At 57.6% G+C, this 17,294-nt stretch overlaps 1 protein-coding gene across 34 annotated transcripts in view; it reads left to right on the forward strand.

Moving 5' to 3' along the window:
* The first annotated feature begins 3,236 nt into the window (after positions 1–3,236).
* The window catches only part of LTBP4 (latent transforming growth factor beta binding protein 4), a 35,551-nt gene continuing 21,493 nt past the window's right edge, over positions 3,237–17,294 (forward strand). For 12 of the 34 annotated variants that reach the window (XR_012427611.1, XR_012427612.1, XM_045379188.2 and 9 more), the window contains exons 1-13: positions 5,590–5,773; positions 6,963–7,022; positions 7,596–7,651; positions 7,816–7,951; positions 8,467–8,579; positions 13,373–13,564; positions 13,744–13,991; positions 14,068–14,170; positions 14,554–14,628; positions 14,725–14,847; positions 15,712–15,876; positions 16,545–16,694; positions 16,809–16,928. Coding sequence is in view for 31 of the 34 variants with exons in the window: in XM_045379188.2 (XP_045235123.2) it covers positions 5,628–5,773; positions 6,963–7,022; positions 7,596–7,651; positions 7,816–7,951; positions 8,467–8,579; positions 13,373–13,564; positions 13,744–13,991; positions 14,068–14,170; positions 14,554–14,628; positions 14,725–14,847; positions 15,712–15,876; positions 16,545–16,694; positions 16,809–16,928 (1,687 nt within the window). In the remaining 3 variants the exon portion in view is untranslated. Of the gene's footprint in view, positions 3,311–5,589; positions 5,774–6,893; positions 7,023–7,595; positions 7,652–7,815; positions 7,952–8,466; positions 8,580–9,776; positions 10,046–13,372; positions 13,565–13,743; positions 13,992–14,067; positions 14,171–14,553; positions 14,629–14,724; positions 14,848–15,711; positions 15,877–16,544; positions 16,695–16,808; positions 16,929–17,294 lie in introns of those variants that run through there. The other 22 variants (XR_012427613.1, XM_045379195.2, XM_074023598.1 and 19 more) reach the window with 8 other exon arrangements.

Below are 17,294 nucleotides of genomic sequence, written 5' to 3' on the forward strand. Positions count from 1 at the left end.
TTTCTCTCTCTCTCTCTCTCTCTCTCTCTCCCCCCACCCCTCTTTCTTTCTCTCTTTCTTTTTGAGACAGAGTCTCACTCTATCATCCAGGCTGGAGTGCAGTGGTACAATCTCAGCTCACTGTAATCTCCACCTCCCAGGTTCAAGCAATCCTGCATCAGCCTCCGGAGTAGCTGGGATTACAGTTGCGCACCACCATGCCCACCTAATTTTTGTATTTTTAGTAGAGACAGGGTTTCACCATGTTGGCCAGGCTGGTCTCAAACTCCTGACCTCAGGTGATCCGCCCACCTCAGCCTCCCAAAGTGCTGGGATTACAGGTGAGAGCCACTGTGTCCGGCCCAGAATATCTTTTTATCTCCTAACTTCACTTACCTCTGGAATGCATCCTCAGTCAGGTTTTCTCTCTGTGGCAAGGTGACTCTAAGCAGCTCCTTAGCAACTCTCTTCTCCCTAGCAACAGCAAAAATCACAGGACTGATTCTCATGGGCTTGAATTAAGTCAGGTGGCCATCCCTGAACCAATTACTGTGGCCAGTGTGATGAAGGCCTTCCATTATTCCAGCCTGGATCATGTGTCCTCACAAGCCTGGAGGTGAGGTCAACCCCAAGTGGGTAGAGTGGAGGAGGAGTTCCTGGACAGAGGATCAAGCAGGGACGGGTGGCTGCAGGAGGCATAAACACAGATGTAAATGGATTGGTTACTGCATCCTTAACATTTGTACCTCAAACCTCAACACTGCAAAAATCCCCACCAGCATCCCTGGTTGTGCTGTTTCTTACCTCTTCTGGAGGTTCAGCTAACCTAAGCCTTGACATCCTTGGGATTTATTTATTTTTTTTTTGAGAGTCTTGCTCTTGTTGCCCAGGCTGGAGTGCAGTGGCACAATCTCGGCTCATTGCAACTACTGCCTCCCAGGTTCAAGTGATTCTCTTACCTCAGCCTGCTGAGTAGCTGCGATTATAGGCACCTGCCACCATTCCTGGCTAGTATTTATTTGTTTATTTAGAGACAGAGTCTTGTTCTGTTGCCCAGGCTGGAGCGCAATGGCATGATTTAGGCTCACTGCAACCTGCACCTCCCAGGTTCAAGTGATTCTCATGCCTCAGCCTTCCAAGCAGCTGGGATTACAGGCACCCGCCACTATGCCCAGCTAGTTTTTGTATTTTTAGTAGAGGCAGGGTTTCGCCATGTTGGCCAGGCTGGTCTCGAACTCCTGACCTCAGATGATCCACCTGCCTTGGCCTCCAGAGTGCTGGGATTACAGGCGTGAGCCACTTTGCCCGGCTGGACTGGGGATTTTTTTTTCACCAAATAATGCTTGTTCTGTGGCACTTCCTCGAGGGGGTTTTCTGCATCTTTTTTCCTTGTGCCAATAAAAAAGGGACAGAAAGTGGGGACAGACGAGGAGTAGAGAATTCCAGAATATGCTAATTCTAGAATTCCATAGTTTCTGGAATGCCAGAGCTTCTGAAACATAGTAGAGAGGGGTCTAGAACGTTAGGACATCTTGGACACAAGGATATTCTGGAGTGCTCATGGATTAACAATATTAGAGTTCTCCCCTGCTTATCAGAGAATCCAGAATGTAGAAGTTTCTGACAAAAAGGACCTGGAAAATCACTGATTCTAGAATAGGGGAGTGTCAAGGGGAGTTCATACCCATAAATCTCCACCAGTAGGAATATCTTGCATGCCAGGATGTCTGGAATGCTGAGAATTACAAGATACAGAAAGGAATCTGGATTACTAGGAAATCTAGAGAATGGAAGAGATCCTGGACTGTCCGCCCTTCCAGAGCACTGGAAGATTTGTTTGCATTCCAAGAAATCCATAATGCAGGAGATTCCGGATTATCAGAGAATCTAGAACACAAATGAGAGACTTCAAAGGTGAGTGCTTCTGAAACCGGGGTGTTCTGAAATAGCTGTGCATCTCAAACCCTAATTTTGTTTTTGTTTGTTTGTTTTTGAGACAGTGTCTTGCTCTGTTGCCCAGGCTAGAGTGCAGCAGTGCAATCATGGCTCACTGCAGCCTCAGCCTTCTGGGTTCAAGCGATCCTCCTGCCTCAGCCTCCTGAGTATCTGGGACTACAGTTGTGTGCCACCAGAGCCAGCTAATTTTTATTTATTTATTTTTTTTGTAGCGACATTGTCTCACTGTGTTGCCCAGGCTGGTCTCAAACTCCTGGGCTCAAGCCATTCTCCCGCCTTAGCCTCCCAAAGTGCTGAGATTGCAGGTGTAAGCTACCAGGCCCAGCCTCAGACTCTAGAAAATTTTTTACATGCCAGGATATTCAGAATATTGGGGGATACTGGCATATTAGGAAATCTAGTATGTGGGGGGAGGGACTGGAAGGTCAGGAGATCTAGAATATGGTGGTGTTTTGTAATGCTTACAGATCTAGAATATTAGGGTCATTTTTTTTTCCAGGCCAGAGAATCCAGAACACTCGTGTTTCTGGAATGCTGATCATTTTATTTTTATTTTATTTTATTTTTAAATTTTTATTATTTTCTTTATTTCTTTTTTTTTTTTTTTTTTTTTTTTGAGACAAGGTCTCTGTCTGTCACCCAGATTGGCATGCGGTGGTGTGATCTCAGCTCACTGCAAACTCCGCCTCCCAGGTTCAAGTGATCCTCCCACCTTAGCCTCCTGAGTAGCTGGGATTACAGGCCTGCGCCACCATGCCTGGATAATTTTTGTATTCTTAGTAGAAATAGGGTTTCACTGTGTTGGCCAGGCTGGCCTCAAACTCCTGACCTCAAGTGATCTTCCCACCCGCCTCGGCCTCCCAAAGTGCTGGGATTACAGGCATAAGCCACCGTGTCCGGCCTTATTCTAGAAATGAGAGAGAGAGAGAGAGAGAGAGAGAGAAACAGAGAGGAGAGAATTTGGGATGTCAGCAAATGTAGAACACTGAAGAGCTGGGTTTTTTTAAATGCTAGAGATAGTATTATCCTAGTATAGTATTAACTCTGTGTGTTGCCCAGGCTGTGCGTGAGAGGGCATGAAGGGAGGGGTGGAAGATTCTGGAATGAGGGGGGACTAGAACTCTGAGGGATTCTGAAGGGTTGAGATGAGTTAGGATCCAAGGGGTGACATAGACACGACCCTGGGAGATAGTGACACTGATAGGGGGGATTGGGAGCTGGGGACTCCAAATTCTAGGGGGAGGGCAGGCTAACGCCGGAAGTTGCAGTGGTGAGCCAGAGGCTGTTGCCTAGCAACAAGCATTGAAGATGCGCTGGATCCCGGACAGAAGGGAGAAATTTCAGCAGCGCCCCCAGCAAATGCTCCAGCCACAGGGTAGGAGGCGGTGAGGGGGGAAGCGGGCAGGGATACGCTGTCCTGCAGGGTCATATGAGAAGGGGTCTTGGGGGTTATACAAAAACAGGGTCATGGAGTACAGTCATTGGGCAGAGCTGGGCTCTGGGACAGCCCAGGAATGGCTGTGAATGGAGTGTGAGTGCCGTCGTCACTGCCTCAGGGACTGTGTGTCCCTGGACGGTGCTGGACCCAGATTTCTGGGTGTCAGTGTAGGATGGAGACATGGATTGCTGTAGGTGGCAGTAACGGTGTATAGCCATGTGAGTCAGCCTGTGTGTCTCGCAGTAAGGGGGGTGAAGGGCTTCCCCGTCAGTCCTGCACACCCTCCTCGATTGGAAGAAGGAGCAGGAGTGCAGGGTGGGGGGTGCAGGTAGATCAGTTGCCATTCTTGGTCTGGGGTGGGCTCTGTGGTCACGGGCGTGTGGCCTAGTACCCTGTGTGGGTGGAGCCTGTGATCCACGAGGTGGGGGCGGGGCTAACGCTACAGAACTGGAAACCTTAAGAATCCAACTGCTGTGCGATATGGGGCCTGGAATCCCAAAGCGAGGCAAACATGAAAGGGGTGGGCTTGGGATCCTACATGTGGTCACGTGCCAATTTTCTGTGGGAAAGGGTGTGGCCTGAAACTCAGTGGAAAAAGAGGTGACTAGAGGCGGAGAGAAGCTCTGAGGGTGGTGCCTTTGGGAGAGAAGGGGCTTGTATTTCAGAGAATATAGGGTGGAGCCTTGAATTTATAATGATCTCAAAGAATTGATCCTTTCTCAAGGCCCTAGGCTTCAGGGGTTCCAGGCTCACCATCTGCAAAAGCTTGCTCCCCAAAGCTCTGTCCCTCAGTGAACCCAGCCAGGCTCTGCCCATGACCCACAGACTCTGCTCCCAGGGGACTCCTGGCTCTGACCCCTCCTGCACCCCACTTATAGCCACCCCCAGAGGCTATCAGACCGCCTTCCTTGCCTGAGTCATTGAATGCTCCCAAGAGCATTCAGTCTCAAGCTGGGCTTGAGACTCTGAGCTTGAAGGCTTGAAGCCTGGAACCCCGGTGTGGACGTGGTTTAAGGTCCCCTGTGGCTTGCAGCTCCAAGTGGTGGAGACTCTTAGGCAAGGAGGGGATCGGAACTCTCTTTTATATAAGTTTATGTATTTATTTATTATTGAGACAGGGTCTCACTCTATCGTCCAGGCTAGAGTGCAGTGCAGTGGTGCCATCTCAGCTCACTGCAGCCTCCACTTTCCAGGCTCAACCGATCCTCCCACCTCACCCTCCCGAGTAGCTGGGACTACTGGCGCATGCCACCATACCCGGCTAATTTTTGGATTTTTAATAGAGATGGGGATGTTGTATTATGTTGCCCAGGCTCGCCTCAAACTCTTGGACTCAAGCGATCCACTCACCTCGGCCTCCCAAAGTGCTGGGATTACAGGCCTGCGCCGGGGCGCCTAGCCAGAACTGGGAACTCTTTAAGGAGAAAGTCTGCAATTCTGGGTGGTGGGAGGCTGCTCTTGGGAGCATTAAAAGACTCAGATAAGGAAGGGGGTCTGATACCCTCGGGGGGGTGGTGATAAATGGTGTGCAGGAGGGAGCAGAGTGTGTGGGTCAGGGGCAGAGCCTGGCTGGGTTCACTGACGGACAGAGCTTCGGGGAGCAAGCTTTTGCAGATGGCGAGCCTGGAACCCCTGAAGCCTAGGGCCTTGAGAAGGGATCAATTCTTTGAGAAGATCCATTGTGAACTTGGGACCCTCAGAGGGGCAGGAGCTAGGACCTAGTGCGGGGTTGGTGCTCCATTTGCAGAATCCTGTCTCTCGCGTGGAAAGGGGTACGCGTTGGGGGGGGGCTTCCAGCTTCCACACCAACGAGGGAGCTAAATTGTGACCCGATTTTCCCAGAACTGGGAGCAGAGGGCTGAGGCCTGCCAGATGGAGGCCAGCTTAGGGGACCCTGCCCTCAACCCCCGCCCCGTATCCCTCCCCGTAAGCACCCCTACGCCTGGGACCCCTGCTCCATGAGAAGGTTCACGGAGCCAGTATCCGAGTCTTAATTTCCCCCCACCGCGTGGGGAACTCGAGGTCCCCCGCGCCCCGCGTCCGGCACCTGTCCCTGCTGCCTCCTGATTGGCCGCGCGGCGAGCGCTGGCGGCGCACGGCTGTGATTGGCGGGAAGTTCACAGCCCTTGGCTGGACGGTGGAGAAAGTGAGTCGGCCTCGGGCGGGGGTGGGGGCGGGGACAGGGGCGGGGCCGCGGCGAGCCGGACTCGCTGGACAGACCGCCCGCCCGGAGCGGGACTCCGCGCCCGACACGATGCGGAGGCCTGGCACCAGCGGCCGCCGCCCCCTCCTGCTGGTGCTGCTGCTGCCGCTCTTCGCAGCCGCCGCCTCCGCCGCCAGCCCCAGCCCCAGCCTCAGCCAGGTTGTCGAGGTCGCAGGGGTCCCCAGCCGCCCGGCCAGGTAAGCCCCGCTGCGGCCCCTGCTTCCTTGTGCCCCTTCCACCCATTAAGTCTGGTGGTCCACGGGGACCAGGGCTTTCGGATTTAAGGGAAATCGAACCCACTGTTCGATTCGGAGATACAAGGAGGGCTCTTGGATTTATTAGGCGCCCCCAATTTGTAGAGGTTAGATTCGGGGAGTACTGAGATTTTTAGGGGAAAGGGTCCCCTTTATTGTGGTGGAGAAGGCTGTCTCCAGAGAATCCCGGGGTTTTTTTCGAGGAAAGATCTCTAGTTTATTAAGGCGGGGGGGTGGGGGGCTGAGCTCTCCTAGAATGATAGAGACGTGTGGGGTCTTCGAGCTAGGATGGAGCTCCCCAAGTTTGTGGGCGCATAGGAGGAAAAGTGTTGGGGGATTCTGGAGGGACTTTATGAGGCCGCTGAGTTGTCCTGGTTTTCTAGGATTTGGGGGCTCTGTGTTCATGAAAAGGGACCTTAGGGTTTTTCGAACTGGTCAGGAAGACGTAGACTCTTGGGTTGATGGCGGAGGGGCTTGTGGGGAGTTGGGTGGGGTGGAGGAGTCCTCAGGCTTCAAAACGGTTGGGGATGCTCAAGTTTCCTAGAATTAGAAGACTCCGGGATTGAATGAGGCTCCAGTGATTTCACCGCGAGAGATCCAGGATTCCCTATAGATCTGGGGGCTATAGGCGCCCTTCCTGTCTGCGGGTGACGGAACTGAAGGAAGCCGTCTGCCCAGCACCCCCACCCACCCTCCTCGCCTGGCGGCCCAGCGCTCCGTTACAAAGGCCCCGGGCTCCGCTCCCGCCTGGGTCTCTGCGAATGCGTTTAGTAACCCGAGCCGCGGCGGGGGCGGGGCCGGGAAGGGGTTAACCTGGAGAAAAGGCGGGAGGGATGACGGCAGGATCGGGGATCCCCGAGGCTCCCCACCAGATGGCCTCATCCTCCACTCGGCCCCACCCACCTGAGAGGGGCCCAAGCGCTAGATGCCCCCTTCTCTGCAGCCCCCCACTGCTCTCCTCTCGGGGTCTGGGCGTGCGCCCTAGTCTCTAGCCCCCCCTTAGCCTGGGGATAATGGACTTGTCTGGGGGGCCCCTTCATTGCGACGCACTTGAACCGGAGCTGGAAGCTCCGCCACTGAGACCCTCTGGGCTCGGAGATGTCTCCAAGAACGGCACTTTTCTCCTGGTCAGGCGGGAAACTGAGGCCCAAAGACCAAGAAACGCTGGCTTCTGGACACCCATCGTGGAAGGGCAAGAAGGGGCTAGAATTCAGGCTCTGGGATTCTCGGTCCTGGACTGTGACTCCTGTATCCCCTCCACCTCAGCACCCTGCTGGACCCACAGTCAGAGGGAAGAGCCTTCCCTCCCCAGCTGCCGAGGCCTTTGAAAATGGCGCCACCTGTCGGCCAGGCTCAGGATGGCGTCTGAGTCCCGGACCGGGATGTGCGGGAGGGCGGGGTTCTAGATTCCCAGACAGTCCCGGCTTAGAAATGCTTAGAAATCCAGTCTTTTTTGTTTTTGTTTTTAAGTCACTTTTAAAAGGCTTTAAAATAACGTTTTTTTTTAAAAATAAAACCTTACTGCCAAAACCTCTTCATAAGACAACAGTACGGTTTCTGTGCCCTTCAGCCCGAAGTCTAAGCCAATTTGCCTCCCATTGTACAGATGGAGAAACTGAGGCATGGGGAGAAGAACCTCAAGTTAGTCATATACCTGTTTCAAGCCCCCTCAGGATTCGTCTTGGTTTCCCCTCCCCCGATTGCCCTCCTTTGCAGAGTTCTGGGGTGCTAAGGGCTTGAGTGACTTCCACCCCACTATTTATAGCGTTGCTGCTTGTCGCTGCTGCCCAGGCCAGACTAGGAGGAGCCGCTGCATCCGAGGTGGGTTCTGGAAGATGGAGTATGAGTAGGGGGCAAAAGGGAGTAGGAGGAGAGGGCCAGGGAGCTCCCATCCCGTCCCTTATCCCAGTGGGAGAGCTGGATGCATTTGGTAGAGAAGTACTTGGTCCCCTCCTTCCCCACTTAGTCCCTGGCTGTCTCCGAAGCCTCCTGCAGGGTCCAAAACTGCCAGCCCAAAAAGTGTGCAGGCCCCCAGCGGTGCCTGAACCCAGTGCCTGCAGTGCCCAGTCCCAGCCCCAGCGTGAGGAAGAGACAGGTGTCCCTGAACTGGCAGCCACTGACGTGAGTGGGCAGTCCCTCCCCTACCAAATCCTCCCTCAGGAACTCCCAGCTTTGCCCCCGTTTCCTCTCCCCCTCCCTCCCCCACTCCCTCCCTCTCTCTCCCCCCTCCCTCCCCGGCTCTTTCTTTTGCTATCAGCCTGTCTGTCTGTTTCTATTTCATCCCTTCCCTGCCTATCTCAGGCTCTTTCCATCTTTGCATTATTTCTGTCTCTTTCTGTTTCTTTCTAGTTACCTGTCTCTTTTCCTTTCTCTCTTTCTCCCTGTGTCTCACTGCCTGTCTCTATGTCTAAGTCTCTCTCCCACTTCTCTCTTTCTCTCCCCCCACCCCCATCATCTCTCTTTTTCTCAGGGTCTTTGTTTCTCTCCCACTAGAGGCCTGGTCCCCATAAATGGGTGTTGTGGGGGGAGGGCTGGGCAGAGCCACTACTGAAAGACATTTTCCTGGCATGGAGGCCCTTTGGTGGGGAGGTCAGCTTAACCCGGTGACAGCAGCTTTTCCGTCCTCTCCCACCCAGGCTGCAGGAGGCCAGAGCTCTACTGAAGCGGCGGCGGCGGCCCCGGGGGCCTGGGGGCCGGGGACTACTGAGAAGGAGGCCCCCACAGCGTGCCCCCGCTGGCAAGGCCCCGGGTAAGCACATCCGCCTTTCCTCTGCCTGGGGCGAGGGGGGTTCCGGGCCAGATAAAGCCGTCTGGTTCCCACGGTCCTGCCGCCGCCTCCCCCCCCCCCGCCCCCGTTGTAGCTCAGCCCCCACCCCCAGGACGAGGCCCCCTCTAGGGACCCCAGCGTCCGCCCCTGCGAGGTGAGCCCGGGACAGGACCAGACGCAGGCCAGAGGCACTGACCCGCGGGGGTGGGGCCGGGAAGCCAGGCGTCCGGGCTCCCAGCGGCCGAAGAGGGAGGGCGCTGGCCCGGCAGAAAGCTCCGCCGAACCAGCCCAGACAACAAAAGCGATTGTGCGGGTTGGCGCCTGCCTGGGCACCGAATGCTCAAGATTGCGGGGCGGCTGGGGGCCAAAGGCCTCCTCCTGTTTCTCGAATCCTCCCCCTGCCCTCCTCCCACTCCAGCTCTCGACCCCTATTCTAGAATACCCCTCATCTCAAACACCCTCAAAACCCTCCTCTTGCTGTGGCCTTCAGTCCAGATGTGACCCCTCCCCCTAAAGTCTTCCAGATGTGAGCCTCGGGCCAGATGTTATACCCCCGCCCACAGTCTCCCTTTATCCATTGTGACTTCTCCCACCAGGTGTGGGGTTCTGGCCAGATGTGGCTGTATCTTTGGATGTATCCCCCCCCCGCCCCAGCCTCCTGCCCAGGATCTAGATGCCCAATTCCTTTATGTGCCCAGGTGCAGCGACCCTTCTCCCATCCCTCAGATGTCCCACCTGACTGCCCAGATGTGACATGATAGCCCCCTATCAAGATGAAGCCCCTTTCTCTGTGCCCAGGGCAGAAGAGGATCAACTTTTAGCTGTCTCCCCAAATGCGGCCCCCACTACTCTTAATGGATTTCCTCTTTATGGATTCAGCTCTGTCTGGGGGGAAACCCGCCCGCCCCCACCTGTTCCCTTCCCCGCCGCTCCCCTACAGGCCTGGTCCACTTGTTGGTGCGCGGATGGGGACAGAGGGGGCGCCCCGCTCACCCCTGCGAGTCTAGCGCCCAGCCTGCGAGCCTCTGGCTAAGCGCCCAGCCCCACGCGCCCCCGCGCGGCCGCCGGGGAGGGAGTGGTGGGGAGGGGGGGCCTGAGCGGGGGCGCGGCCGCCCTCCCCCGCGGGCGGGCGGGCGGGCGCTGCCGGGCCCCTCGGGCGGGCTGGGGCGGCGGCGCGGCGGAGCGCGGCGCTGCAGCCATGGCGGGCGGCGTGCGGCTGCTCTGGGTGTCGCTATTGGTGCTGCTGGCGCAGCTAGGGCCGCAGCCCGGACTGGGCCGGCCCGGAGAGCGTCTCCGCGTGCGCTTCACCCCGGTCGTGTGCGGCCTGCGCTGCATCCATGGGCCGACCGGCTCCCGCTGTACCCCGACCTGCGCGCCCCGCAACGCCACCAGCGTGGACAGCGGCGCGCCCGGCGGGGCGGCCCCGGGGGGACCCGGCTTCCGCGCCTGTGAGTGCGGGGTGGTGGTCCCAAGAGAGCGACTCCCGGGGGGAGGAGGATCCCTGGGGATGGAGGAGACAGTCCTCCAGGGAGAGGGAGCCCAGATTCCATATGCAACAGTGCAAGGGAATCGCAGGGGCTATTTGAGGAAGGGGGCCCCTGGCTTTTGGGGTTGGGTCCTGAGGGCTCCGATTTTGCAAGCAATGAGGGTTCTTAGGGGCCTGTGATGTCCCACGTGAGAGAATTGGCGCCAGCTTTCATGCTTTGAGTCAAAATGGGGATCTCAGAATTGAGGGGCCTGAGAACTTTTGGGAGGGGGACTCGAATTCTGAGACGCTAAGTAAGGAGTCTCCAGGGACCAAGCAAGAGTCTCAGGGCCGCATGGGGGACGTATCAGTTTCTGTGTCTTTGGGTGGGAAGGTTCCGTATGGGAATGCCTGTGAGGTGGGGCACTGGAGAGAAGAAAGTTGATCCGAAGAGCTAAGAGGGAGAGGGGACAGAGAAGGGGGTTTTGTGTGTGTGTCTGGGGGGGGGGGGTGTTTCCGCAGGACCTGAGTTGCGGGGGTCCCACGTGCGAGAGAAATTAAGATAAGAGGCTTTAAGGAAGGGGCGCCCCCTGGGGGCGGAGAGGACAGGAGGTGTATGCATCAGGCACTCCTAGAGATGGGGAGCCTTGGGGGTTCAGGTGAGGTGGGGGAGGGCGCGCCACCTGTTGTTCCAGGATGCAAAAGTGGGCAGACTCTCTGGGATCGGGGCCTCCCTGCCCCCTACCCCGCAGACCCTATGGAGTTGGGAAGTGGGGGCCCCTGGCGCCGAGAACTCGCCCAGCCTGGCCCCCAGCCAGCCCAGCCCGGCCGGCGTGAGCTCATCTCCCGCCTGAGCCCCCGCCCGCTGCCACTCCCTCTCTCCTCCCCTTCCTCCCTCTTTCTTTCACTCTTTCCCGGCCCGGCCCCAATGTGCCTGTGCCAGGCGCCATGCCCAGGCGGGTGCCAAGCCCCTGGGGGTGCAAGGAGTGGCATGTGAAGTGGAGGCTGACCTCAGAGGGACCCCTATGTCCTCAACTCCCCGCTCTGCCAGGGCTGTGGGGCATGACATTGGCTGTGCCCATCTAGCGGCCCACCCTGGGTGTAGGCACCCCCAGGGAGCTGGCCTGGGGGCCTGCACTTAGGCCAAGAGAAGGCAGATAAATGCCTCTGGAGTCTGGGAAATGCCCTCCGACCTGGCTGGTTTCCCACCACCTCCATCAGAGACCCTTCCCATTTTGCAATTTTGATTCCTAGTGAAGCCTCTTCTAGGCCCCACTACTCAATTAAAAGCCCCTATTAGACCACCCTGGAGTCGTGGTCCCACACTCCTACCTAAGGGAGCCCAGAGTTTTTGCTACTAGGCCCTAGGCCCCCTCTCCACCCCTGGCAACAGACTTTAGAGACCACTCCTCCAGTGAAGTTCCCTCTCATTCTTCCCTCCCACCTCCCAAACTGTGCCTTTCCCTAGAGAACTCTGTCGTATTGTCCAGAAGTCCTGCTCTTCTAGCTCACCCCCTTCCCCAGGAACTTCTGATCCCATTTATCTTCAGAGAACCCCAGGGTTGGTCTTGATAAGTGGATTCTCCCAAGAGGACTCCGGACACTGTGCTCCTCACAGGCAGCCATTAATAAAAAGCCTTTGGCACCTAATCCTTAGCTGGGAGGGGAGGGGATTCCACATAGGGTCTCGGCCAATTGAGCCTCTTAAGTGCTGATGACTTCCAGGAATTCCACTTCACTATCTAAACCCTGCTTTCAGCACCCTCAAACTGGTTGTCTACTAGGCGGCACTAAAGTCCTGTTTTCTAGGTAACTGTCCACAAAAGGACTCCTGCTGAAAGGGCACCTCAGTTTCCTCTGAGCTAGGTTCCTCCCTCCCAGAAACCTCCAGCTGACTTTGAACTCGAGAGGGCTGCCCTTTAGTCGATCTCCTCCCAGGACTCCAGTCCCTTTATCCTTCTAAATGGAGGTGGCTCTCCGTGCCCTTTCCTCTCTACAGTTGTGGCTCAGAATCCCACACGCGCCTCCCCCGGCCGTCTGCCTCCTCCCTCCCCTCCGCACAGCTGTCTCCAGCTGTTCTCTGCAGCCCCGGGAGAGAGAGGGAGGGGGTGCCCTCGCAGGACAGTCCGGCCTCCTTTGGCTCAAAGGTCCCGGGGCTCCCCAAGGGTCCGGAATGCGGAGCCTCCGCCCTGCCCCCGCCGCACCTCTCTCTTTGTTTACCCCGCCGCACAGCTGGCAGTGCCCCGCCCAGAGGTGGCCTGGGGCCCAGCGAGGGCGCGCAGAGGGGAGTGGAGGCGCGTTCCCGCTCTTGGCCCCGCCCGGGTGCTACTGGAGGCGGTAAGGCAGAGCTAGAGCTCTAAGGCCCCAGCCAGAAAGAAGCTGGGCGGAGACAAAGCGCGGTGGGCGGAACTAGTGCACCCGGACGGCCTGGAGGTGGGGTGGGAGGGGCGTGAACTAGTGAGCCGGGCGAATCAGAGTGTGGAAAAGGGAGGTGGGAGGGGCTAGAGGCGGCAGGTTAAGCTCCTGGATAGGCAGGGCTTAGAATCCCGCGGGTAGAAGGTAATGTGAGAGGGGCTAGAAAGGGGGCACAGCCAGGGGGCTGGGATAGGACTTCGTGGACCTAGCTGAGGGAGTGTGGGCGGGCATAGAATGCGAAGGAGACAGAGTTGGGCGGGGAGTTATGCCAGGGAGTGGTTAAAATGTGGTTTAGGTCAATGGAAGGGATCAGCATCGGATGGGGTCAGCGCCGTCTGGGTTGTTCTGGAACCCCGTGGACTCAACCAGAAAGTGGGATCAGAAAGGTTGACATGAAAGTTAATAAACAGTCTGAGGGCTGGCCGGCCTCACGCCTGTAATCCCAGCACTTTGGGAGGCTGAGGCAGGAGGATTGCCTGAGCCCAGGAGTCCAAGACCAGCCTGGCCAACATAGTGAGACCCCGCCTCTACAAAATTTTTTAAAAAACATGACCCGATGTAGTGCACGCCTGTCGTCTCAGCTACTTAGGAGGCTGAGGTGGGAGGATCACTTCAGTTTAGGAGGTCGAGGCTGCAGAGCCTTGATCACGGCACTGCATTCCAGCCTGGGCAATAGTGCGAGATCCTGCGGACTTAGTGGGTGGTGCTGTACCTCTGATGGCTGAACTACTGGACTGGGCCAATGCTAATGCCAGAACTGGGGCGGGGCCACATGACAGCTGAGGGCGGATCGACTTAGAAATGAATGATACCTTGAGGGAATAGGAACTTCGCTGGCCCCAGGGGAACATGCCAGGAATGGTGGCTCCCCTGAGTGTCTTTGTTCTTCTCCCAGTCCTGTGTCCCTTAATCTGTCACAATGGCGGTGTGTGCGTGAAGCCTGACCGCTGCCTCTGTCCCCCGGACTTCGCTGGCAAGTTCTGCCAGTTGCACTCCTCGGGCGCCCGGCCTCCGGCCCCGGCTATACCAGGACTCACCCGCTCCGTGTACACTATGCCACTGGCCAACCACCGCGACGACGAGCACGGTGAGGAAAGTGTGGCCAGAGTCCCTCCGACCCCTCTGTCAAGCATTTCACCGTGCCCCTGACCCTCAACTTTCCCGCCTTCCAGAACACCTTTGCCCAACTCGCCCTTCCCCGCTTGTCTAGCCCCAGCCCGTAAAAATCCGTGTAGAAATCCCTTTGCCCGGCCGTGCCTCCCCTAGGCGTGGCATCTATGGTGAGCGTCCACGTGGAGCACCCGCAGGAGGCGTCGGTGGTGGTGCACCAGGTGGAGCGTGTGTCTGGCCCTTGGGAGGAGGCGGACGCCGAGGCGGTGGCGCGGGCGGAAGCGGCGGCGCGGGCGGAGGCGGCAGCGCCCTACACGGTGTTGGCACAGAGCGCGCCGCGGGAAGACGGCTACTCGGACGCCTCGGGCTTCGGTTACTGCTTTCGGGAGCTGCGCGGAGGCGAAGTGAGAGGAGGCCGGTGGGGAGGGGCCCGGAGCGTGCCTCCGCGCGAGGGCGCGCTCACCCAACACTTCCCCGCAGTGCGCGTCTCCGCTGCCCGGGCTCCGGACGCAGGAGGTCTGCTGCCGAGGGGCCGGCTTGGCCTGGGGCGTTCACGACTGTCAGCTCTGCTCCGAGCGCCTGGGTAAGTCCCAGGACGTCCCTGAGGTGCTCGGAGCTGGGGAGGGGTGAGAACCTCACCGCTCCTACTCTGCCCTAGATAAACCCAGTTCACAAATTGTAGCCACGCCTACCCCACTGTGGAGGCGACTTCCATTCCTGAGCTTTTCATACCACTCTGGGACCACCCACCCCATTTTCTGACTTTGGCCACTCTATTCTCACCCTGCTTTTGTGCCATGGCACCTCCCATGTCTTTGAGAGTCTCCAGGTCAGCCAACCTAAGGCTGACCCTGCACTCAACTACAGCCAACATCTTTTAGTCCCTTCTACCCAGTCTTCGTCTCTGCCCACTCCATTCTCGCTCAGCCCACCTGTCCCTGGCCCACCCCTCTCCTCTCGCCACAGGGAACTCCGGAAGAGTGGGCGCCCCAGATGGACCTTGTCCAACCGGCTTTGAAAGAGTTAATGGGTCCTGCGAAGGTGCGATGGGGCAGGAGTGAGAGGGGCTTGGTTCTGGGGGCGGGATATGCAGGGATCAAGTTGCTGACTCCACAGTGACCTCCCCAACCCTGGCAGATGTGGATGAGTGCGCGACTGGCGGGCGCTGCCAGCACGGCGAGTGTGCAAACACGCGCGGCGGGTACACGTGCGTGTGCCCCGACGGCTTTCTGCTCGACTCGTCCCGCAGCAGCTGCATCTGTGAGCCACCAGCAGGGAGTTGAGGCTGAGTCCCATGCCCTCCCTGCCCTCAGACCACGTCCCAGAGCATACTGGGGCTTTTAATTCCCTCGGACCCCCACAGATCCTCCCAGAGTTCCGGGTTCCTCTCAGTCAGCCTTAGAGCCCCCTCAGAACTTCTCAGATTCTCATACAGCCTCAGCATCCCTGGACCACCTTTAGATCTTTCAAGTCTTTTGGATCCAGATCCCTCCAGACTCCCAGACTTTTTTTTTTTTTTTTTTTTTTGAGATGGAGTCTCGCTCTGTCACCCAGGTTGGAGTGCAGTGGCGCGATCTCGGCTCACTGCAACCTCTGCCTCCCGGGTTCAAGTGATTCTCCTGCCTCGGCCTCCCGAGTAGCTAGAATTACAGGCGGGCACCACCATGCCTGGCTTTTTTTTTTTTTTTTTTTTTTTTTGTATTTTTGGTAGAGACAAGGTTTCACCATGTTGGCCAGACTGGCCTCAAACCCCTGACTTCAAGGGATCTGCCCAACTCAGCCTCCCTAAGTGCTGGGATTACAGGCGTAAGCCACCGCGCCCAGCTCTCCCAGACTTTCTGGAATCCTTCTCAGACCCTCAAATCCTCTCCTTCCCCTCGAGACTCGACTTTCTTCAGATCTTGAGATCCTTCTCAAAGTCTCATTCACCACTGACACCTCATAGGCTCCAAGCCCTTCTCAGACCTCCAGAGCCCACTGCTCTCCTTCAGACCTCTCCCAAATGCCCCTCGCACCCAGCAGCCCCCACCCCCAACCCCGGAACCATTCCCCTCTCTCCCAAATCCCTCAGTGCCGCAGCATTCCCAGCCCCGCCCTGAAGAATTTCCTCCCTGCTCCTCGCAGCCCAACACGTGATCTCAGAGGCCAAAGGGCCCTGCTTCCGCGTGCTCCGCGACGGCGGCTGTTCCCTGCCCATTCTGCGGAACATCACTAAACAGATCTGCTGCTGCAGCCGCGTGGGCAAGGCCTGGGGCCGGGGCTGCCAGCTCTGCCCACCCTTCGGCTCAGGTGAGCCCCTGCCGCATTGCCTAACCCTACGCGCAACACATGTGGCGCTCCTTCTACGCTCCGCCCTCCAACCCTGAGTCTCACCGCCCCTAACCTGGCTGGGCTCCAGCCTTGGCCACGCCCCAGCCTCTGCGACCCGTGGGCCTCAGACTGGACCTCATCCACGGCTCCACCTCCATCCGTAGCCACACCTACCCCGGAGCCCCCAAGTTAGGTTTTGTCTCCTGAGCGTCAACGCCCAGTCTCATCCTGTCCCTGAGCTTTAACCAAGTCCTTAGCTTCTGAGACACTGCCTTCAGCTTAGCCCCACCCCAGGCATGCCTCTCCCTGAGACACCTCCCTGGCATTCTATCTTCCGCTTAAAACTAAATCCCACAAGGGAGCTATTTCCTAGCCTCCAAGTCTGTCCCTGTAGACCCAACCAGACCCTACCCTCAACCCTGTCCCTACCACCATCCCAAATGGGGGAAAACGCTCTTGCTCCCACCTTTAGCCTCTGAGACGTTCTACTCTTTGGCCAGGACACCACCGCATCCCAGCCTCCAACTCAAAACCCTGACACTGTCCCGCCAAGCCCTGCCCCCAGCCAAGCCCAGGGTGTGGGCTTGCCATCGCTTTCCTCCTGCTCTCTTGTCCTCTCCGTGTCCCTCTGTCTTTCCTATTCCCAGAGGGTTTCCGGGAGATCTGCCCGGCTGGCCCTGGCTACCACTACTCGGCCTCCGACCTCCGCTACAACACCAGACCCCTGGGCCAGGAGCCACCCCGAGTGTCACTCAGCCAGCCTCGTACCCTGCCAGCCACCTCTCGGCCATCTGCAGGTGAGCTGGCTCTGGCAGAAGTGGGTGCCATCTTCAAGGGGCTGCCCAAGCCCCATAGTGAAAAGAGGCAAGAGAGGATTTGGGCTCCACTCGTTGATACCCCTTCTTTATCAGGCTTTCTGCCCACCCATCGCCCGGAGCCCCGGCCTGACCCCCGGCCTGATCCCCGGCCCGGCCCTGAGCTTCCCTTGCCCAGCATCCCTGCCCGGACTGGTCCTGAGATTCCTGATTCAGGTTTGATAGAAAGAATTGAGGGCATTGGGCCGGGAGTGGTGGCTCACGCCTGTAATCCCAGCACTTTGGGAGGCTGAGGAGGGTGGATCATCAGGTCAGGAGTTCGAGACCAGCCTGGCCAACATGGCGAAACCTCGTCTCTACTAAAACTACAAAAATTAGCTGGTGTGATGGCAGATGCCTGTATCCCAGTTACTAGGGAGGCTGAGGCAGGAGAATCGCTTGAACCCAGGAGGCAGAGGTAGCAGTGAGCTGAGATTGTGCCATTGCACTCCAGCCTGATCGACAAGAGCAACACTCCATTTCAAAAAAAAAAAAAAGAATTGAGGGCACTGATGGGAGTATTACAGGTGGGATTCTGGGGTA

The sequence above is a fragment of the Macaca fascicularis genome, chromosome 19 (genome assembly GCF_037993035.2).
Source record: "Macaca fascicularis isolate 582-1 chromosome 19, T2T-MFA8v1.1".
Lineage (NCBI taxonomy): Eukaryota > Metazoa > Chordata > Mammalia > Primates > Cercopithecidae > Macaca > Macaca fascicularis.